The 23596-nt window shown below is 41.6% G+C and overlaps 1 protein-coding gene across 13 annotated transcripts in view; it reads left to right on the top strand.

The window, feature by feature from the left end:
• Window positions 1-23596, top strand: part of FAM13A (family with sequence similarity 13 member A) — a 139498-nt gene that overhangs the window by 100254 nt on the left and 15648 nt on the right. For 9 of the 13 annotated variants that reach the window (XM_026090142.1, XM_026090147.1, XM_026090141.1 and 6 more), the window contains 9 exons: window positions 2145-2221; window positions 2926-2968; window positions 4798-4905; window positions 8405-8555; window positions 16818-17031; window positions 17315-17453; window positions 18589-18670; window positions 18808-19028; window positions 20387-20470. In XM_026090142.1, the coding sequence (XP_025945927.1) occupies window positions 2145-2221; window positions 2926-2968; window positions 4798-4905; window positions 8405-8555; window positions 16818-17031; window positions 17315-17453; window positions 18589-18670; window positions 18808-19028; window positions 20387-20470 (1119 nt within the window). The remainder of the gene's footprint in view (window positions 1-2144; window positions 2222-2925; window positions 2969-4797; window positions 4906-8404; window positions 8556-16817; window positions 17032-17314; window positions 17454-18588; window positions 18671-18807; window positions 19029-20386; window positions 20471-23596) is intronic. The other 4 variants (XM_026090145.1, XM_026090144.1, XM_026090149.1 and 1 more) reach the window with 4 other exon arrangements.

Below are 23596 nucleotides of genomic sequence, written 5' to 3'. Positions count from 1 at the left end.
AAAGGAACAAAAACTGAATGGACCATGCACAAAGTACACTTTGACCAAGGCTACTATCCTGGTCAATGTGGTCCTTGCTTACTTTGCCAGAGGAAGTGTCCCAGTCTGATTGTCAAATGGGAGCACCCTTATAAAACAGCTTGCAGGGAGCGTGATGCTACTCTTCATGAAGAGCAAAGTTTGCTTTTTAAGTTCCCATGAGTGCACGTATTTCATACTTGTAGATCAGCGGCTTTCACCAAGATATAGTGTGTGTGATGGTCTTGGCTACATCTTTACTCAAGCAGTAGAAGATACACTTCAGAGAATAACGCAAGTTACTAACTTGGGGTATCAAAGGACAGAACTTACACCTTAGCTTTTTCTAGTAGTGCTTTCTCATGTAAACAAGTTTTGTGAAAGGAGTCCTAACGTTACATTTTCTTCCCCATCTTTCTTGAGTCTTCCTGCTTTATCAACAAAGCTTGAAAGAACATGTAGGGCAGTGTGTGGAAACTCTCCTCTTAGATGTCTAATTGTATCTGACTCAAAGCATAAGTCAGCATTGGAAAAATTGTCAGTTCCTCTTACTCTCCTGAGCAGAACCAACCACTAAGCATTAAAAGCGTGTAACTGCATTTCAGAGGCAAGGTAGCCAGGTACAAGCAGGACTTGAAGAATCACATTAGGCAAGGCTGAGGCATGTCCTGGCTGGAGTGACTGAACTGCATAACCTTACATGGCAGTGAGGTCTGGTTGCTAGAGGTGTAACAGGTGAGAGAGGGCTGTGACTGCCCTGGGAATTGTGTGTGCTTGGCTCCCGTGGCCCAGGCCAGGAACCCCGCTCTGCTCTGCTCACTTCCTTCCTCCTATTTAGAAGAGACTTACCCAAATACCAGAGTAGAAAGACTCCTAGCTGTGTGCCCAAAGTGGCAATGTTCGATTTCCTAATTTCTAGGTCTGGTGTAGCATGTGCTTTGTTTTACTTCTTTAAGAATTGCCACAATGATGTGCTCTGTAGTAATAGTGTCAAGGCAATTTGAAACGTGCTTCCAATATGAAGAAACTCAGCACCTACCCAAGCAGGTGAAGGCATTGTTCACCTCTGCCTGCTTTTCCTTGTCTGTAGATGCTAGATGATTGAGTCACTGGCAGCAGAAAGAAAGTGAATGAGAGGTGTTACTTACAAGTATAGAGTGTGTGACTCTGAGTGACAGAAGGTTTTAAAAAAAGCATTCTGATTAATTCAAATTAAGGGTTGGATTTTCCCATGAATTTCACCTACAGAAAGCCACAATGAGTGCTACTCCCAGTGTGATGTGCAGCACGTCATTTAGTTCATATGCCAGGGTGGATAGTTCTGTGTCTCCATTCTTCAGCACCTTAAAAAAAATAAAAAATAAAAACCAAGAAAACACCTCCTAGCTTAGAGACCAAGCAATCCAACCAGACAGTATGTTTCATTGTTGAGATAACGAAGAAAATCATTCCTATAAAGGCTGAAACCAGAGACCTAAGTCTATTCTGTAGCAAACAAAGATGTATCAGTTTGGTTTGTTTTCACAATACTTTCTCAGGCTCTTAGAGAACAACAGCATTAGTTGGTAGCCAGGAAAATTTAGAACAAGTTGTCATAATCAGTAAAATTTCTTGTCCTGCATTCATGTTAGCGTAGTTTTCATTGCCTTTGCGCATATAGCAGTCTCCTTGTACTCCTAACGTCTTCTGCCCTTTTGAGAAGAGACTAGAGAATGGTTTGGCCAAGGAAGGGAGTATTTCTAAGATCAGCATAAAGAGTGCTGCTGGGAAGATGCTCTGGATTGGGTACCTGCTCTTACAGGACTTCTACACATCACAGAATCGCTGTCTTGCTCAGTGTCAGTCTGTAAAATGGGAACTGTAGAGATATCATGCTGGAGTATTCTGTCAGGCATTTCAAGGTCATCTGATGAAAGAGCAAAGACGGTGTGCAGGTATTTTTATTGCAGGTTGTGGGCAAGTTTGGGCAAATTTTGTTTTGTTATAAATGTGTAAAAGGCAGTAGTCTCACTGTCTCATTTCTAGGAGTCCGGTTGGGTACTTCTGTATTTGATCTGTTTAATGGCCTGCAGCTTGAACTGATTTCTTTTTTGTATCTTACTGTTTTAACATTTACTGTATTACAGAGTATGGAAAGCTTTAGCTCATCCAGACCTATAGACAGAACAGGACCTGATGACATGGAAATTTTATCTGAAGAAAGGTGATTTTTTTAAAAATATGTATATGTTTTATTTTCCCTGTGGTTATGGTACAGCCTAAGAGATCTTCCACCACAGACCATGAGGGTAACAGCTGTGCTACAGAACAGCTTTACCCACTATGTTAACTTCAAAGTAGAGCAGTACAGAGGCACTTGGATATATTGTCCAGGCTTTGTCCAACACCATACACCACAAAGTCTCTTCTCCTGACCTATTAGGAGCATCACTGAAGATGGTGATGGTGCAGACTTGAAAAAAAGTTGCCTCTAAGCACCTGAACAGAGATACAGTGCACACGTGCACAGAGCAACAGGTGCCCATCTCACATGGTCTTTGGGTTGGGAGTCCAACCCTTTTCTTTGCACTTCGCTCCTTTGCAAGAGCTCTGCAGCTCCACTCTGCTTGCCGGAGATGAGGATTTCTCTCCACAGTTGTGATGCTTGTTGGGAGAGTTGAATTGGTTTGGAATAAGGGCACTGGAATTAAATTCCATTATATTTTCCACAGATAGTTCCTGAGAAGAACAAAATAGATAGTATAGCAGCTTGAAGTTCTGTGACCCAGAAAGTCCCCTCATTTACTCAGTGTACTAGTAAGTGTGCAGTAGCAGCCACAACATAAAAACCTGTGTGTGCAGAGTCCTGTTTGTTTTTGTTACAAGACAATCTGTTTTTATATTTGTAATATGTTTCTTTTTTTGTAGCAAAGAAAGTGAAAACGATGAGGTTTTTTTCAGGCACTCACAGGTTGGTATTCCTTTTTTTTTTTTTTGAGTTTCAGTTTTGTGGGCTCTAAATGGGCTGTTTATTTACTAGAGACAGGTAGTTAGGCATGTAGTTCTGTACTTAAAATGAAATTTTGTCACTCCTAGAGAAATGGAATTTGCGTTTGCTTTTTCTTTCCCTCCCTCCCCTCTCCTTTTTGATTATAATTCAAAGAGTCTCTCAGACATGGTGAAGTCTGAAAGCATCTACTTTGGTCCCTTCAATCCCTCCTTGCCAAAAAGGAAAGAGTCACTGAAGTCAGCACGTTGGTTTAAGTGGCACTGAGTTCCCTTGTAATCATTACTAACAGGGTGTGTGACCGATTATCTCATGGTGTAGTGAGATTAATTTGTCTCTCTTGATTTTCCTAAAATAATTTTGGTCTCTTATGTATGATTTCCTAGTGTGCCCTGTCATCATTGAGCATTCTTGTCCATGATCATTTGTCTTACAAAACTGGATCATCTCCTGCTTCCCTCTAAGGGTTGGTGGTTGGAGCGGCTGTCAGGAGGGGAGAGAAGGAAGATTTGGTATTTATGGTGACTGCTTCTTCCCTGTACTTCCCGTTTTTACTCTACACCTGCCTCATGCATTCTCTTTATGGGTTTTTTCACCTGACCAGCAAGCAAAGGGAAGGTTGGGTTGGGTTAGGTGACCACCTTTGCAGTCACCAGTTCATTTGGTTCTGCTGGAAATAGTTCTAGACAACGCAGCATTTAAAATATTAGGAAGGGTTACCTGCACCACCTCTCCTTCAATTGCTGCACCGTTTTTAGAGGAGGACTATAAAAYGGCTGTGGACAAAGTCTGTCTGGCTTCTCTGGCCATCTGGAATTAACTGAGGGCTGACAGTATTTTTAAACTAGCCTCCTCACACAGCTGAAAAAAAAAAAAGCCACTATGCATTGCCTTTGTAAGACTTTGTTTCTGGTAGGTATTACTTTCAACTAGCAGGAAAGGTAGAAGAGATTATTTGGTAATTGTTGGGCTCAGCCCAGCTGCGTTGTAGCAATGTAACCTTGTGGGGGGTGCTCAGTGGTGGCTTTGATCACTGCTCTGACTGAGTTTAGCCAGATCTCCTACTTTACTCCCAGAGGGTCAGTAACCCCCTATAGCCCTGCACTTGGCAGCACTAATACCTGGCGGATCAGGTGTGTGGGCCGTTGCATCTTCCGAAGCACAGCTTCTGTAGCACCTTGTCCTTCACATACCTGCTTAAATGTGGAGAAGATGCTGTCACTCCCACACCACAGAAAACTCCCATTCAGCTTTTAAATTAGCTAGGGGAGGGGAGTATGCTTGAATATTAAATTATGATCTTAAAATAAACTTTTCCTTAGGAGGAGTTTAAAATTCAATAGGAACTTTTACTGCAGAAAAAAGGTGTAGCTTTAACCCAGAGATCGTATTATATAGGAATTACAAGGTCAAGAAAATGTTACATTCCTGCAGGGTAGTTCTGCATTCCTTGTCCCTTATAAGCCTTTTGCTTAGGGCAGCTTAGAAGCATACCTTTTGTAACAAACAGCTCATTCAGAATGAGCAAGGGACTTTCTTACTCCTTTCTCCTTCTCACTCGTTCTCCAGTCTGAAAATACTAAGGAAGATATTTGGAATTTGTGCCATGGCTATTGGCCGTGTAGACTCAGCTGTCCATGAGGCAGTAAAAATACCTCAAAACATGTGTCCTGAATGAATTTTCAGTGCTTTTGTAGCCTTCATAATCTGCCCTTGGAAGTAGCTAAGCTACAAGATATAGACTGTGATTTGGCAAAGAGGTTTCTAGTACCCAGGATTTATTTTTTTTTAAGAAAACTATCCCAAACAAGAACCAAGTGTGGCTGATCGAATGTGAATCTGCATGCAGTGTAATGAGACAGTCACTCCAAGAGGCATCAACAGCTCCATTCACCACAGTGGTATGTTTACTTTGAATATAATAATGAGGAAATGTTGGTCAAATTATTAATTGTTATCACATTAACATTCAGGTAAAGTATTCTGTCCAGAAACCAGAACAACTGCTTGTACCTCCTAGTCTGGTGGCAAAGCAAAAACAGAACTGCAAAATTTTTCCATCTGATAACTTTGGCCACATAAGGCACATTTGGTACCAAACTCTTCTGCAGACAAAAATATAAACTGTTGAGAGTTAAATTGAGTTACATTTCATTTCAGAAGGTTTCTTGAAGGTTGTTCTTTTTCTTTGTTAATGCAGCAGACTACTTGATTTTTAAGATTCACACCAATTCACAGCAGGTATAGAAGGGGGTTGGCATGACTCGGGAGTAAAGCAGCAGAATGACTGGGTTCTTGCGTCTGATTGTATTATCAAGAGGTGCTTAAGGACACTTCCTGCTTGTGGTTATAGTGGATTATCAGATGTAGGAGAAGTAAGCCTTTTAAAAAGAATTTATTTGGATCCACATTTAATTGAACAGAATACAGTTTTCTGATCATAATTCAAAGGTCTTCGTGTTTCCATTTATTTCTAGCTGTTTGAGCTACTCCTCTTGCTGAATCTCCCTTGGAGCAGCGATAATGAGGGCAGCTGACTTACCCTCAAGTTATTTCGATCTGTAGTTATTGATACCCACAAACCATGGCTGCAAAAGCAGTTTCTAAAAAGCATAACTCAAGAGCCTAATTTTAAGATTTTTTGTGGTCATTTATGTAATATCAGCAATGCAGTATGACTGCCAACTAATGAGATCATCAACTTGCTGCCCCTTTGGTTTGTAAGAAACAATAGCACATCTGTACCTAAAGCACAGCAGTTCTCTCTTACTTGATTTTGATCTGGAGGTTGGCAACTGGTGGCATCAGGAAATCAAATGGGAAAATAAGTCATGAGAATACTGAATTATCTGTGAAAATATGGGTTTGGAGTGCTGGTGGAAACAAGGTTAAACATCTGCCTTCTTATGTCTCTTGGGTTTGTACCACCATTATTTTTCAGAATGCCTAATGATTTATTCATTGTATTAGAGACTACATCGGTAATCAAAGAATGGAGAGTAATTGGCTGCAGGCAGAGCACAGGCCTGTTTTTAAACAGATTTTAAATATTTCCAACAACTGAAGTAACTTCAGAAATAAAAAAGACTGATATTATCTGTAAAATATATCTGTAATGGAAATGTTTGCCCATCTGGAATGTGGATTTATATCTGATGCAGATATGTTTTAAGAGTCTTGGTAAGTGAGGGGACTGTACAGTCCTTGTAGGAAAACATTTAACTCTGTAGTAAGACCAGTGATGGTGACAAGACATGGTATTTGCAGGTTGCTACCTTTGAAATTGTTAAAATCTAGGTACGTACCTCTTTTCACACTCCTTCGGTGCTCTTTTTGATAACATAATTTTGAAACTCATTGCCTGATTTTTTTTTCAGTCTTAAAGCACTGTGCTGCAATTTAAATGCAGTTTATAAACTGTTACAGTTTGTTCTTTACACGTATATAAGACTGCCTGTTTCTGCCTGCTGACCAGTTTTTTTGTTTATAGTGTACACTGGGTATCAAGATCCTGGCAGGAATGGAAAAATGTTCTACTAAACCTTAAAGAAATATTTACGTACTTCCAACCTAGAAGCAGCTTAAAAGATATTGAGTGCTGAATTATCATTTTTATTCCAACAGCTCTCATGGTAACACACTTAGGTTTGTAGTCAGATTCAGTGTCAAGCTGTAGGAGTTATTAGTGCTCAGCAAACTGTCATGTAGTATTTCCTTTTGTTAAAGTTTTTAAAAGTTGATTTGTTGAAATGAAAAGGAAATACAAACCTTTTCTAAAATACAGAGCAAAACACTCTTTACTAATACCAAGTTGGTCAGCATCCAGGTTTTTGATGGAGTAGAATCCAGCTAATAACATTAATTTTTATGAGGTATGTTATGAGTAGGCTTTTTTCCCCTCTACGTGAAGCTTCCTTGTTTATCGCAGTTTAGAAAAAAAGTTGTATCRTTAGCTTTTGTAAGGGAGATAAAAAACGAAATGTGCCTTAGTCATGTGTACCAAGGGTATTGATTTAGTATAGTTTGGTCAGGCTTCTGAATTCACCAAATATATGTCCAAATGTACTGATTATTTTCTTCAGAGCCACTTCCTTCACACAGCAGCATAAGCAGATATTGCTACAGCCTGGATTATCAAAATACCTATGGGGGGGAAGAAGCTGCATGTTGTTTACCTGCTAGACTGTATTTCAGAGAGCTTTGCCTAGGCTGTTCTTATAGAAATCAAATACTTTATGTGATAATGTAATGCTGTCTATTTAGATGGCTTTGTGTTTATTGGGTTTATACATATCACATTGTATGTTTATGTACATGCTTTACACTTCCTTTTCTCTACCGCCCTCTGTGAACCATCAGAGTTAGTTCATTTTATATTGACAAAAGTATTTGTGGGGTCAGAAAGGACTATTATAGGCACACATGCACACACACACTATGTATCTGGATTGTGAGAATGCCAGCGATTTCTGCGTAAATGCACACAGCATGTGGTATGTGCAGGGGTGAATAGTGGTGAGACAAACAGCACTGGATTCTAGGTAGCACTAAATTATGGATCACTTACTTGACAGCATTCTGCCGGGTTTCCCCCCCACCCCCAAGTCATTGGCTGTTTGTGTGCATTTTTTGGCTTTTTCCCAGAGTCCACACTGCTTCCAGCTGAGATGCCAAACCTCACTGCTGTTTGGATTTGCGCAACACTGCTTTAATACCCAGAGCTCCTCCATAAATAGTTCTGCTCTCCCCACGCCCAGCTAGAAAACAACCACAGGAAATCGGGGAATGTGCAGCCAGCACAGCTTAGCTGGCACTAATTGATCTGAGCCAGCACAGCCTGCATGAGAGCATTCATGTACGTAGCCTGCACAGCTTGCTGTCTACGGCTGCTACCTCAGGAACTCCAGCGCCTGCTTTTTAGAAGACACCATATTGCTACAGCCTTATAACAGCAGCAGCGTTTTTGTTGTTCGTCTTCCRAAGAGTTGCACTCCTGTGGGAACTGTACGCACCCTCCCTTTCTCTCCCTTTCTCCCTGCCTTCCTCCCTCCCTTTTCATCCCAATTGATAACTGGAGGCTTTTTTGGCTGCATGCAGGGCACACAGGGCACACAGTCTCGGGAACTTGCTGTGGCTTTCTAAACAAGGAAAAGTTCAAGAAAAGCGGATGGACAGATGTTTTTACCAGTGTGAGTGACCAATTAGCATGTAGGGGTCACTGAGCAGGGAATTTGGATTTGAAGCTGGAAACATCAGGGTCTGTTTATTTGGATTTTTTTAGCTGAAGGCTTGAGCTTACTGCTGCTGTGACTGCAGGATTTTTTTCCCCCTTCTTCCTCCTGAAACATTTTTTTTTTCTTTCTCTTTCTCTCTTATCTTTGTGGGTGTCTGGGAATACAGCAGACTTCAAGTATGAAGATTCAAGAGCATCCAAGCATTCCTGAAAACAAGTTGCAAAGAAATCAAGATGCTGATGAACAGGAAAACAGCTTTGTGTCAGAAGTGCCTCAGCTGGATTTGACAGCGCTGTGTGATGACAACAACTGGGAAGGTAGGATTGTGTGATGGCTGTTGGTATGAGTGAAAACAGAGAGAGGGAAACCTGAGTGGGCTGGATATATCTTTATGTGTTCATGTTCCTTTGCCAAAAACAACAGGAAAGCTATTTTGGCCTGAATATGGAACTGAAAGTTTGGAGAAACTGGAAGTGAAATACTGGACTGGTACCAATTCCAATTGTCATTTAGAGAAAGAAAAGAGATGGTCTTATTCTGGAAGTTATTTTCATGTGCTTCTAGTGCTGTTAGTCCCTGTGTGCTTCAGGATAACTTATTTCTTGGTGGTTGGTTACTCAGGTATTAAGAAGTTAGATTGCCCTGTACTTCACTGAATATTTTGCAAGCTAAAAGCAACTTCCTTCTTTCTCCCTTTGCTTCAGCTCCCCTTGAAACTCTCTACAGATCTGAAAAGCATAGCTGGAAAAAGGCTATCTAAATATTCTGTCTTTTGATGGCTATTGTGGACTTTTCCTTTTTAATATATGCTGTGGAAAAAAACTGTTCACAGCTCAAAACACAATGTTAAATTGCTTGTGGTTTGAATTATTTTAATACTGCTTCTTAGCTCTCTTTTCCAGAGTGTATGTTTGGTTGGCTCTTTGCGCTGACTTACTTAACCAGTTAGAGGTTTCTGGAGATGCAGACACTGACCTTTTCAGGTTGCAGCTCTGCGACGATGAGCGCTGTGCAATTAGTCATTTATTACTTCACCCTTTATCCTTTGAAGTCTTTGGAGGCAAAATCAATATGAAAAAAAGTCTTAATTTTTGGAAGATATCACGAATCGGAAATCTGTGGGGAAATCTGTGAGCGTCATGAACCTCAGTTTCCTTTGAAATTGAGCGGGATTGAAGGTATCCTGCATCTCTAGGGTCAGACCCTTTTCCAGTTACTAAGTATGTCTCTCTCCTGTGTACAGGCAAGGATTCTTTCATTAGGTTGTGATTCAGGAGTGAAGGAGAGGCTTCAACAGGGAAAAGAACAGGAAGATAAAAGTGTTATGTGTAATAAACAAAGCAAGAGAGCAGAAATATTGTTACCTTAATTTATTGCTCTAAAAAACGAATCTGTGAGGCACACTGAGAAGTCAAGTTCTCTGCTCTTGGTTCCACAGTGTACGTGACCTGGTATATTTTGCCTTTCCCTCTGGAGGGGAGCAGTTACAACATCTTGAGCATGAGTAAAGAAAACCAGCAGCTGTAGCTGCCTTTGATTCGGCTGGGCAACTAGTCACCATGGACAGAAGAGGATTCTGCCCTTCCTTGTTAGATGGGGATCCCTGGGATGATGATATCACCATGCATGTAGCATGGTGATCAAAGCTCTGTGGAAGGGCTCCCAAGAGGCCTTGGCTTGCTTATGTGTTTGCCGAGATGCTAATTAGTACTGCCCCAAAGGGTCTCAAGCCAGGGCGAGCATGTCTGTGTTCTCAGAGGTGATGTGTGGCTTCAGCTGTCACAGGAACCTTTTGAAATAATGATTCTTTTTTTTCTTCCTCGTGCATGCCTGTCACTACCAGTATTACTAGTGGGAGTCATATGAACACCTGAAGGGAGAATACAGCCCCTTGTCTGTCTGCCAAAAGCTGTCCCATCATATGAAATCAGCAGCACCTCTGGTACAAACCCCTGGTCCCCTCTTGTGTTTGGATTCTAGGTTTTTGCACTGTAAATATGAAACAGGCCTATAAGCACGCGTGATTGTTTCTGAAGAGCGCTTTTTTCAGATTCTTCCTTCTTCCATTCTGTTAAAATGTACTTGACAAGAGGAAGAGGTGGGCAGTTGCAAAAGGAGCAGCTGTCTGGGATGAGAGAGATGTTGTCTTCTAAAATACTTGCCTTCCAGAATCACCATTTTGTTGGTACAGTTAGAAGTGCAGCAAAATGGTGGTTTCTGTCTTGGCAATGAGAGACTGAATCTTTCCTAGCTGTGGATGTGAAATCAAGCTGGCAGCAGCCAAAAAGGGGAAGATGCTAACCTCAGCTGTCGGATCTCTTCCACAGCTAAAGGCAGAATCTGTCAGTGAGATTAGCTGTGCAAGGCAAGGATTTACTGCCCATCCCTGACTCCAGCAGCTGGGGCGTCCTCCCTTCCCATGCCAGCCTATGTCGCTGAAACCTTCACACATCTTTTTGGGCTCCATGCTGCCACTCTGGTCACCTCCCCAGTGAGGAGGAGGAAGACTGTGCCTCCAAATGCAGTAACAGAGAGTTATTCATTGCTTTGTTCCAGAAAATCTGAATGGTCCATTCCTCAGGAAATTGCCCATTCCTCCAAACACAGCTGAGCTGACTTCTGGAGGAGTCCTCTGTATCGTACTGCAGGACACGCAGACATCTAGCAACCAGGGAGGGCAAAGGGCGTCTGCTGGGGCCTTTTACTAGTGGCTTGTGAAAACAGTTACAGGTTGAGGGGTTGCCTTCAGCTGTAGCTGTTACTGCCTCCAGTCAAATGTTAAGAAAGGGCTTTGGAGAATGGGCACAAAAAACAATCATACAGGATAACTCCACCCATTGACTAGCTTTGATTCATCACCCAAGCAAACTCTCCATGTTTAGACCAGAGTTGCCTTAAAACCCTCTTCTTCAGGACACAGGAGTGTGGTAACTGTTATCAGATAAGCTGGCGTGGGCAGGGGTGGGGAAGAAATGTTCTCAACTTCAGGACCCCCTGCCTTTTATGTTATGTTACTTTCTCTGCTGGAAATGATACTGATTTTACCTGATTTTTTTTTAATTTTACCATGTGATCAAATCTGTACACAGATTTGAAGAAGAGAGATTGACTGTACTTCTGCAGGATGTGTTCCCCTGGCCTAAAGCCATGCAGGGAGAGCTTGGACACAGAAATTGCTTCCGCTTCCTCAAAGCAGTAGGCTCACACTCTGCCACATGCTCGGGCTGAGCTAATAGCAGCCAGTCAGGCTGCCTGGCCCACCCGTTACACTGACCTTCTGCAGCAGCTTTGCATGTGCTGTGTGTAGGGCTGTATAGAGGGGTGTCATTATCACATGGCTAATGATGTAGTACATACGGTGTAAGTAGTATCTTGGCCAAATTCAAGGACCAAACACTTAACCTGGGTGTATTTCCTGGGATTTGAAAGAAGTGTTTTACTTGTGTGCATTCAGTGGATGCAAATCAAACAGTTTTTGTTCTCAAGCTGGGTGTGAACTGAGCTGTCTCCATAATAAATGCAAAAGCGAAGCCTGTGCCAGCGGCATTTCGTGAGCAGTCACCTTGACCCTGCAGCTTCCCTCTTTCACTGGCAAATGGAGAGTGAACTGGGCTGTCTGACCGCTGCCTGCAAAGCCAATCAGTCAGCGCAGGCTGTGACTGCTTGTAAAGCAGTGTTTTCAGAGCTACTTCCATAGCAAAGATTTTTAATCTAGTTGCGGATTATTTTTGAATCATATGCCATGAGTGAAGAGGACACAGTGTTCTTTCATAGTCYGATGCTATTGTATAGAATTCTTATGAAATGTTACTAATTCAAGCCCCAAAWTTGCTATCCTGCCCTCAAGGAAATTCTGAAAAGCACTAGAAGTATGTAGCTCTTCATGAAAGTGAATAGCCCTGCAAGTGATTGGAATAGACAGTTCAGTAAATTGATGTGTTCAGTTAATTGATGTGATGCATGTGATTGCTGCCTACTTTGCCTTATTACTCCAATTTTTTTWAAAAAAATCCATAGATGACATTCAAGCAGAGTTTGCAGTAACAAACACTTAAAAAAAAATCAGACTTTTTTTTGCATGTTTTTAAAGTTCTAAAAAATAGAATGAAAACAGAAGTTTTAAATGAATAAACATTCTCTTCAGTGTTGACAGTCCAGGTATTGCAGTGCTAAGACTTTGAGGGTGAAGCTCATTTACAAATAGTTTTGAGACTAACTTAATCGATACTTTCCCATGAGAAGAAACAAAGAGTATAGCAACAGAGAAAATGGGTGTTAGAATTTTTTTTGACGCTTCAGACTTAGATATATCTCTATTTGTGTATAACAGACTGTCTTTAACATGAGAAACCAAAAGGTGATAAAAMACATAGCATTTTTTTTTACTATGTGCAGAAATTAATTCTGTTAACTAATGTCCTTTTATATTATCCATATTTTAACAAATATGTGTTTTCTAATTTTTTATTATGATGTTACATTATTAACAAAATATTAAGTTGGCTTGTTAGTTAAATGAATGATGTTTCATCCAACTAGCTGAAAAAGAGTGGTAGAGCTTTATTTGAGCTGTCCTTTTTGGTATACTGATATGCTAAGGAAGAATAGTGAGGGTACTATTTAAGGATATTTTTAACAATTCTGTGTAAGATTTGTGAAGGATAGGGCATTAGTGAGCTAGTGAATGTTTTAGGGTTTTCAATTCTTTTACTCCCTTCATTACAAGAGGTCTTTCTTTTTCTGGGGTCTTTCAAATGGGATTTAATACTAGGACCTCAGGTGTTGTAATTAGTTTAGACTTGTTAATCCCTCTAGACCTACATCAGTTTGCAGCAGCTAAGACTTTGGCCTCCTTTGTTTGCCAGACTGATGTGCTTAAAAGCAGTGTTAGCAGCATACGTCAGTTATGGTGGCTGCAGAGAGGAGACCAGGAGACCCTGATGGTACCTTGCCGGCCACACCTCTGCGGGAAGGTGTGTACAGGCATCCCAGCTTGTGTGAAGTTCTTGCCTGCAGCCACCCCCAGCAACTGTGTGACAAACAAACAATAACAGTGTAAAAAAAAAAAAAAAAAAGTCAGTTATAAAGGAGAGCAAGATGGCTTGGCGCTGACCAGTAATAACCCCTGCAGAATTTGCTATGATTTGGCTTTCTTCATTCTTGCTTAAAATTGGTTTCTTGACGTCTCAAGTCACCCGTACGGCTGTTTGGCAGAGAGGTTGTATTGTAACAAACATATGTATGCCTTCAGAGTATTGCAGAACGCCTGCCAGTGGCTGGCAGCTTTGGTGGCAGATTAGCTACCTGTGGSATTTTGAAAGGTAAGGCAGCACTTCTGAAAGACTGCAAGCTCAATAGTGGTGTATTTCACTTCTGTGCCAACTTAGAGAATGAGTACTTGAAAGCATTGGATTGAGAGTCTGACTGAAAAATGGAAGATTCTTTCATCCTTTCTCTACACTGGTACAGCCATGGCAGTTAGTTACTGCCAAATAATTTTTTTCATGCAAAGTTTTCATTATGGAAAAATGAAAAAATATATAGTAAATAGAAAGAATGTAGATATGGCTAGAGAAACTGAAAGTTTTCTCTCAGCAAGGGAGTTCTGTTCAAGACAGAAGATGAGTAAGGATAACTCTGCTCTGTCAAGTCAGTGGCATAGAAAAGATAAAGCTTTTATATTCTTCACCGAGTTTCATATTCTTCAAATAGCGGAAAGGGTGGCAACACCAAAACTAATAGCAGATATTTCAAACTTGAAACATAAAGTCCAGGAATTTAGCAGCCTTCGAAAAGAGCTTAACACTTTGATATCTCTAAAGTAAATAAATGATGAAAGGTATTAAAGATTGCATTAGGCAAGATTTGATTGATCATGCAATGACAGATTAGGAAGAAATTTACCTTTAGTCARTTACTGTATGTGCAATCCAGCAGTTCCAGTGCTTCCAGCTGAAGCATCTGGCACATACCCAGTATGAGAAACAAGGCACTTGGAGATGATAGCTCTGATCCAGTTTATCATATGATGTAGATATGATCCATAACTCTGATCYGAATATGTTCCTTTATTATTTGCTCTGTTGCTTTGGGGGCAGAGGGGAGAGCAATTTTGTGTTCAGGTGAGATTTTTCTTCTAAATACCTACAACTGTCAAGGGAAGTGATTTACCCATAGAGTCAGGCCTTTCATGGGTGAGGGTTAAAAACAACTGATTTTCTACAGCAGCCATTTCTTCTGTCCGAGTCTCAAATTTGATTTTTCCTTTTAGGACATATTTCCTTCCCCTTTTGACCCCTCCTTTGGAACATGAGTTTTTATTTTTTGGCAGTATTTTGAAAACAACAAAGTAGAAGCTACACATACCTCCGTCTCTGCTAACTTGCATTAAGCCGGGATTTGATCAGAGTCCTTTTGAGCCTTGCAATACTCTGAATGTTGCATGCTATCTGGTATGTAAATCCACCTTGGGACAAAGTCACATGCATCATGCAGGGTTGGTAATGGCTTTGTTAGCAGATGTGATAGAAGCTTAATTTGCTAAATATGCTACTGATTTCTTCTAATTTTATTCCATGGGGGTGTGATCTAACAATTTCCAAGATCAGTTTCTGTATGGAGGTGGGAGTTTCCACAAACTGGAAATGAGAGATGTCTGGAAGAGTCACATGCATCACTTTCATTTGACCAGCAAGAGTGAGGTATCAAGTCAGTTCCTGTTGCATTATCAGCCTTCTATTTTGCTTCAAGCAATCCTGTAAAGACCTTCCTGAAATTATTGTCGATCTAAGATTGAGGGAAGGGTGTTGCACTGAAGTGTCACAATTTGACTCAAAGGTTTGCCCTTCATTTTACCTTGCTTRTTACTGGATTCCTTGAGCAAAATATTTCAGGTATTAAGAACTGTCAAGGTGAAGGCAGCTTAGAAAAACTTCACATTCCAGAAATTAACAGCAAAGCGTAGGCTAAATAAGCTTTCCAGTCCATGGTAATATAGCGTACATACATCTGGGGTTTGCATACCTCATCAAAGTAACTTCTGTGAGCTAGGCTTGTATGTGCAGCGTATGCCTTTCCCTTATCACAACACCTGAGAGAGGCTCTTATGCAGAAACCTCCAACCATCCCTTTCAGAATAACTCACCAGTTTGCATGTAGCATCAGTCTCTAAGCAGAGGCGTGCAATTTATATTCATGTGCTGAGGAAGAAGGGAAGAGGAGGAAAGTAACAGTTGATGCAAGGATGCATGCAGAATACCTCCAAGCCTGTCATTGCTGAATTGTGGATGATCCTGTACTGCCCGAGTTGGAGGTAGGAGAATACTGAACAGCCTGGCGATTCTGTAAGGGAATCCTCATGTGATCCATTGTGAGCTATGGAAATGTTAACCTTGTCCCAAGCCAAAAGAAATACTGCTCTTTGTTCAAATACTGATAACTTATAAAGCCCAGGTTCTTCATGGAGTAAGATTAGTCCCACTAGGCACAGGAAATAATGAGTCTATAGCTCTGTGACTTATCTGTGAGCTTTCTCTAGTGTTTTTGTTTTGTTATTTGACTCTAGAACTGTTTGTTAGATTTATAAGTTGAAAGCCTGGCTCTTAAACTGTCTAATCCTATGGTGCTAAGTAGGAGCATGCAAATCAGCTTAGTAAACTATCTGAACACAGAACATTAGACCCCTTATGACATCCAGAGGGAGTGATCACAAGACTGAGGCRATTGCTTTCTGTGGGCTCCTGTATGCCAATCAGCAATGCTAAATCGGGTTTTCCTTTCTCTCCCACCCCACCATCTCCATATACAGGGTTGTTTATACTTCCAGCTGGTTAGATCACCCAGACAATTGACTATTTCTTCACTTCTCTACCATGCTACTAAGCAGCTGTACAGCTTCTAGTGTGGTCTAGGTTTGCTTGTGAGAAAGAAAAGAGGAAAACTGAGACCATATTACCATCACTGGTAATATGGTAACATGGTAATACGGTAACATCACTGTTGTCATTTTACAGGCTAGGTACTCTGTGGAACAGGTAGTAATGTGAGACCCCCTTTCCCTACAGACTAGAAAAATGCATGCTTACTGCCAGTCTTTGAATTTGTACTGGCTGGCAGCTGAGTCGTGTTGGAGTGCAGGAGTCTGAGGACTGCAGGAGTACAATTGCTTTGTTACTCATTTACAGCATTTGCTCATCCTGAAAATTGAACAAATTCCTCCTACAGACCAGAGTTGCCTCCTTTATGCTGCCATATGTCAATAATTCTGTTTTATCCAGCATAACCTTTTCCACAAAGGTGCTGGCTGGTGATRATATTGCTTGGTATCAGTCCGTGGTAATTACTGGCCAGATTTTGGGCACAGTTCTCTGTTGCACCTAGGTTGTTGTTTATGCTTGTGCAAAGCACCCTCTGTGGCAGTGTTTTGTACTGCTTTGCACCCTGGGCAGATGTGAATAATGACCCAGAGATTGCCTGACAACAAAGAATCAAGGATGTTATGTCTACATAAAAGTTGCCTTGAGTATGTAGTATATGTGAAACAAAAGTGATACAAACAGCTTTTGTCTTACTGTTTCCAGAGCCCATTCCTGCTCTTTCCTCATGGCAGCGGGACAGCTTAGATTCAGATGAGGCTCGCCTTTCTCCGCAGGCCGGCCGTTTAATTCGCCAGCTTCTGGATGAGGACAGTGATCCTATGCTGTCCCCTCGCTTCTATGCCTATGGACAGAGCCAACAGTACCTGGATGATACAGAAGTGCCTCCTTCCCCTCCCAATTCCCATTCATTCATGAGGTGAGTTGTATTGGGATCCTGTTCCTACCAACAGGGAACTTAGAGTTTTTATAAAAGTTGTTGGTAACTCTGATGGTTTCTGGGTTTGTGAATTAATATCTAGGGAGTTTCTGTCACCAAAAGAGACTGTTGTAGCATCCTGTTGTGCTATCTGTCRTTACAGAGTAGCAACATAGCTTTCTCACTTGAATGAGATTTGCCTTTATTTACCCAAAGTGTAACTGGCCTTCTGTGCATGAAGAGGTACTGCATAAGCTCTTACTGCAATCTCTGCTCTTGCTAGGAGGCGGAGTTCTTCCTTGGGATCTTATGAAGATGACAGAGAGGACCTGACCCCTGCACAGTTGACTCGGAGGATTCAGGGACTGAAGAAAAAGATCAGGAAGTTTGAGGACAAATTTGAAGAGGAGAGGAAATACAGAGTGAGTCTCTAGGAGTTAAGCATTGGTGTGGAGAAGTGTGCATTAGCARCAAAGGGAAAGGACATCAGGGAACTCTATCAAACATATATACAGAGCTGGAAAGTTTAAAAAAATAAAWAAATAAAAAGGTTGCTGTCCAACAAATGAAAAACCTGCATCCCTCCTAAGCAAATTCCCTTCCCAAGTATTGCGTGCTGTTAGTGCAGCATGAGAAGTGGCCTAATGAACTCCTAAAATTTTGTTCACCACTTTAGATAGTGTTCTAAGAGCCAATAACTCACTGCGTGGGAACAGCTATGCTAAACTTCTCATTTATTTGTTTATAATATATATATATTTGTTTTATTGGAAGTTTGGCTGCTGTGAAGCACAACTGCAGGTCTCATTTGCATAAGCCTCCTTGACAGTAATCCCAGGACACCGGTGCATTGCAAAGGAAGAGAAGATAGCAGGAGCCTTTGCTCCTGTATGAGGAACCATAGTCAAGTGCTGCTGAGCAGCAGCAGTGTACTGTACTCTAATTATTCCTGACATGCCCTTCTGATGCACAGAAAGCTTTTTAAGGAACTAAAGCTTCATATCTGTGCATGTTTGCTGGTGATCTAAACCACAAAGGATAGTACTGAAAGGATCTTGCCTGCAGTCAAGAAAGGCTGAATGAGATGTGCAGAGCTCTCTGTAGCCTTAGCATTTGGATTGTTTCAGTGTCTTTGGATGGTAGACAAACTTCATATGAATACATACATCTTAACTCTCCTCAAACTGTTTGTTCAAGATTTCCCTTATTTTGGGGATGCCTACCTGGTAAGAAAGAGTAGACCAAGGACTTCAGTGTGAATCTGGGCCTCTGAGCCCCTGCTACAACATAATATTTGAATTTTGTCTTCAGAAGTTTAGTGTTTTCCAAAAACAAATCAATGTCAAAGTGCCTCTAAGAGACAGTCTTGTGACAGGCAGGGCAATCAAAGCAAGGTCTGCAGTGAGTTGGTAATAGTTGTGCAGGTAGCAGTCAGAAGGCAATGCCTTTGCTCTCTCCTGGGTCCAAATTCTACTGCACATCTTTGTGACAGGCGTGTGTTTCAGTGGGTCTTTGCTGGTTTAGCACAGATTCATCATGACTGTTCTTTCCTTGCAGCCTTCCCACAGTGATAAAGCAGCCAACCCTGAAGTGCTCAAATGGACAAATGACTTGGCCAAATTCCGAAAGCAACTTAAAGGTGAGCAGCCACCGTTGGTGTACCTTCTGGGCTGGAGTTGGCCTCACTTAAATGTGATGTTAGGCAGTGACACTGTCACTGAAAACACATTTTAAAAGAGAAAAATAATTCCTCTTCTGCCAAACTCTCCCCTGTAGAGTCAAAACTGAAGATATCGGAGGAAGACCTTGCCCCTGTGGTGCGTCAGCGGAGCAACACGCTCCCCAAGAGCTTTGGTTCTCAGCTCGAAAAGGAAGATGACAAGAAGCAAGACCTGTCAGATAAATCTACCAAGCCTGCTGTGGAAGTGACTCTTGAGTCTATCCAGAAGAAGCTTCAAGAAAAACGAGCAGAGACAAACCGACCTGAGGATATTAAGGTACAATATCTGCAGATCAGATTTTGGCTTTTAAGTACCAGTGTGGAACACATGGCTGCACAGTCACTCGTGAAAGCTTTGTAATCTTTTAGGTTTTGTCACAAAGTCTACAACCTTTATTCCTGCCTGACTTGCCTTAGTTTCTTTCCCTCTGTCTTTAATATATGTGATTTTTTTTTTCCCCAGAGCTCTGTTTCTACTGAATGTCATTGTGCTTTCTTTCTCTGATTCTCACAGATTCCAAGTAACATTTCTGGATGCTTGCACCTTGTGTTTAGGTTTGGATATTTCTGTTACGTCCGAAGGCTTTGGCAAATTCTGAGTCTTCCAGTCATTCTGGAGATTAGGCCATCTATTTTCTTTTGATTCACTCCAAAGCTGAGTGCTCTTGTCTCAGGGCATTTTATAGCTGCTCTTCTGAGTTTCATATTGAGTCCTGTTAGCTTCTATAATCTCTGAGGGTTAGCAGCAAAGAGATCTTTGTGTCTGATGTTGCTAGTTCCTGAGTTGTTGGTAGCCTTGTAAATGAAGTCCTTGAGCCTGCTGACATGTAAATTGTGCAGTGCTTTGCAAGAGAGGAGCAGACAGAATTATCTTTGTTTACTAGGTTTGCAGAACAAGAAGATACACACAGTATGTTTGGCAGTTTTGCAGCAGTAGCAAGAATCCACAGCCTGACCTTTTAAAGACGGCCTGTGATAATATTTGGTGCAATGATAGGGAGGCAATGTCCAGTGTCAGGCAAGTTCAGTGGAGGAGCTCTGGCAAACTTAGTTATGGAAGTCTCCTGCATCAGTCTGCCCTTTTTTTGGCTTGGTCTCCCCAGCCTGTCTGCCAGAGCTTATCGCTCCATAGCAGAATTGGCAGGAGATGGTCTGACTGCACTTCAGTTCTCAGTTAAGTGTGTTTATGGCAGTCAAAGTAAAGACAGCAAGCTTTGCAAGAGGTACCGGAGCCTGTCTCAGATTTGGAGGACAAGAAAGAACATGCWTTTCATTGCAGGACTTAAAAGGCAGGCCATCTTAAGTGAAAAACAACCACCACAATTAAAAGTTGCATAGCACTGTTTTTTCAAAGCACGCTGAAAATTGATAAATCCCCTTATGTACATACAACACTTTTCTGTCCGGTCCAAAGGTTATTTGGTTTTAATCTGCCTCCACTGTACAAAGTGGGCCACTCATCATAACGGTCTCTGTAGCCATGTAACTGAGAAAAGGGGACTGGAAAGCAGTGATGAGTCTTCAAAACATTAATGACAAAATAACATGACTTTGGTAGGACCACAGATCAGTACTGTTTGAGTCTAGGAATCTGACTTTTTTCTTTCTCCTCTCTCCATGTTCCACTTTTTACAGGACATGACAAGAGATCAGATAGCAGCTGAGAAGGTGGCTCTTCAAAAAGCYTTGCTGTATTACGAAAGCATTCATGGCAGACCGGTATGTACAGCAGCATTTTTTCAAAGTGTTTCTTTATATGTCTTTGTCTGTGGTAAATGATCCCCATAATACTCCTTTTCYGACTCTCTCCTCCCAAATTACTCAGCCATTCCTACTTTCCCTACTCAAGCAAGGAAGGAGCAACACTAGAAGACACACCCAGCCATATTGCTTGGTGCATGTTTCAGAACGCTTGCCTGTGGAAAAATAGGTTTTCTAGCCCTGAGTTGGCTACTAGTTTTACAGTGTTTCTGTTTGACTGGGATGGGTTTGCTTGAAATCTCATGCTGGCCTAGTCTATCTGGTTACTAAGACCAGGGAGAGCAGAACAGCTTGTTTTTTGCTACCACTGCTCCTGAGGAGTCTGTTCTCAGCAAGATGGTGTCTGCACACAGTGCAGGACTTGGCAGATACTTAGCAGGTAGGACTGAGCTGAGGTCGAAGGTGCATTATTTTGGCATCATGCTCACCAGGATCTGCAGATATTCAGCGTGTAGTCCAGCTGACTCACCAGCTTTGCCAGGGGTACAGTCTGCACAGGAATAGTTGTATCCCCCATCCAGCTAGGAATTTTTCAATTTGGCAATATTAATGGCTAATTGGAAAGATGTGTGTGCATGCACTGYCTTTTCTTAGAGGAGCTGCAAAGTTTTTCCCACAGCACCTTGATATTTGCAGGGAGGGCATCTTATGCCAGAGGTTTCATGGCACAGTTTAGTCTCTGAGTGTCACAGCATAAGTTGCARTGAGATTTCTTTCTTTCCTGTGAAATGCATGCTTGTTTCCCTATGCCAGCAGAAGGGCAGGAGGTTTCTTTGCATTTCATCTTAACAAAGAAACATAATTTGCGAAGATGGAGAATTAGGTAGTGTGTTCTGTTGACCTCTGCTGTGACAGAAACACGGTGGCTTTTCAGTTCCCAGCCACCATGCACTGGGGTTGACTTTGTATGAATCTCTCCTCCTCTTTCACTGATGACATTATAATCTTTGCTACCATCTGTATAGGTAAAGTAATTCATTTCAGAGTGGTGCTAATACCTTGAGTAGTGGCCTAGCAGCAGCCATTTACTGCTTATGAGGAGCACTTAATTAGTACAGCTGACAAAGGTGTTATTCTTCTGCTGCATGGGAGTCCTGATCTCTTCCTTCCTTTTGCTCCTGAGTTATCCTCCTTTGCCCATTGGCTTAAAAAAGTCCTCACAAATCTATGTAAAATCCTTCATAAAGTACTAGTATGTATATGTACACGTACATCAGCAGGTGAAAACAGCATGGCTGTATGAGAGGACATGCAGTTTTGTTACTGTGTAAAACAGCAAAAGGCCAATACAAGACAATCCACTTAATATTCCCTGTCTTCTCCAGCAGAGAGTCTAAGTCTGCTTTTGCTGCTTTTATAGTGATGTAAAGCAAGAGGTGGCATCTCATTGAAGTGAACTCACTTAAATCTGTTTACAAAGAGAGCAAACCCAGAGCCCAGCTTATCAGCATAGCTTTTTTTATTTTTTCCCTTTCAGATGCTTTATTTCTACAACTGCTTTTTAACGTATTTGTTTTTAAGTAAGCAGTCTATACCTAGCAACACTGAACCGCATGGCAAGGAAGGCACAGCTGATCAGCTTTTGCTGCTTCCAGTTCCTGGCATTACAGCAGTGGAAAAGTACTGAGAGCTTGAGGAGAATGTGGATAGTTCAGCCAACTTTTTTTTTTTAAGATATTTAACTAAACAAGAAAAACAATGGAGCTCAGATTTGTTGTGCAACTGGGTCTTTCTGCACCAGTGATAGATGAACCTGCAGAGGTGGAACTGAACYGTTTTAGTGAAGCCAAAAGATCTCTCTCTGCGGAAATTCTCAAGCTGCTCTAACAATGCAAGCAATGGTCTCTTCCTTGGCTGCTGCTCTTTGCCATATGGAGTGTGCCCCAGAGCTGTGTCAAAGGCTCCGTTATTCTAACAGGTTTTTTGCGTTTTGATGTTCTCCCAAAATATACTCAGGTTTCACTGGTATTATTTGTGTTTACCTAGTGAGACAGTTTGCCCATGTGCAAAACGTTTTTCTTCAGAGTCTGCTTTCTGTTTAAATGTGCTGGTGTAAGTCTGTGTGGCTGACTCAGGCCCCATAAACTTACCTTCGATGCCTAAATTAATTCTTTGTGTTGTTGCTCCATAGTGATATTCAGACTCTGAAGCATGTCATGTATTTTTCCATTCCCCAACACACCTAAGGATTTTTTGCCCATTCCAAGGCTTATGTTTTGGGGGGGTTTTCTCTCTGTACAAAACAGGGKTATTTATCTACTCTGAAGTGTCATTAACTAAAGGTTTGGTTCTCAGCCTCAGCATAAGCCCTTTCATAGTTTTTTTTCTAAGTAACAGAAACTGCCTGAGTCGACAGTRATGCTATGCCTCGTGTTATACTAACTCCTAACATAGCAAAGCTAGGAAACGAGCCCAATAGGCCAGCAGATTTCTCCAGTTTTATGCCTGATTAAGATCAATTGGTTTTAGAAAAATTTTCAAAGTTTGAGACAACTTGCTAGTCAGTATAATTGAATGCAGATACATCAGCACAAAACTCAGTGCAATAGAGAGTGCTGAATGAAATGTGTACCACTGGTCGTACCCCTCTCATCAACACGAGTYGCCTGCTCTTTGTTCTGCCCCACAGATAGCTAGCTCAGGGTTGTTGGGTGTTGGAGCCAGGCTGCTCTTTGGGGGTCTGGGACATGCAGGCTCTAGAGCTTAGATTGCCCATCCAAATACCCCATCTCAGACTTGGGGATGTTTGCATTGAATCCAAACAGGAATAAAAGGTCTTCCTTCTGTTCCTCCCTATTCATCTCTCCCTGAAGTAAGAAATAGAGTTGGGTGTCACGATGAAGATGCTTCCTCTAAGTTGTTAGAGTTCATCTGTGCCAGTCTGACTCCTGCCAACACTTAGAGCATCTCCTTTGCCCCTCACAGACCAGCACCCTCTCCTGCTCCAGAGAGATTATGTGAAAGCTTTAAAAAGCCTGCTCCAGTGAAAGTTAGTTGCAGACAAAATAAAAGAATGATCCCAGTGTTCACTGTAAAGTTTCTGCCCTATCTCAAGCTGCTTTCCCTCCCCTCCTATTTCTGTTG

Source organism: Apteryx rowi, unplaced genomic scaffold (genome assembly GCF_003343035.1).
Source record: "Apteryx rowi isolate R43461 unplaced genomic scaffold, aptRow1 scaffold_85, whole genome shotgun sequence".
Classification (NCBI taxonomy): Eukaryota; Metazoa; Chordata; class Aves; order Apterygiformes; family Apterygidae; genus Apteryx; species Apteryx rowi.
The sequence above is the reverse complement of the archived record's forward strand: the minus strand, read 5'-3'. Positions and strand labels throughout refer to the sequence as shown.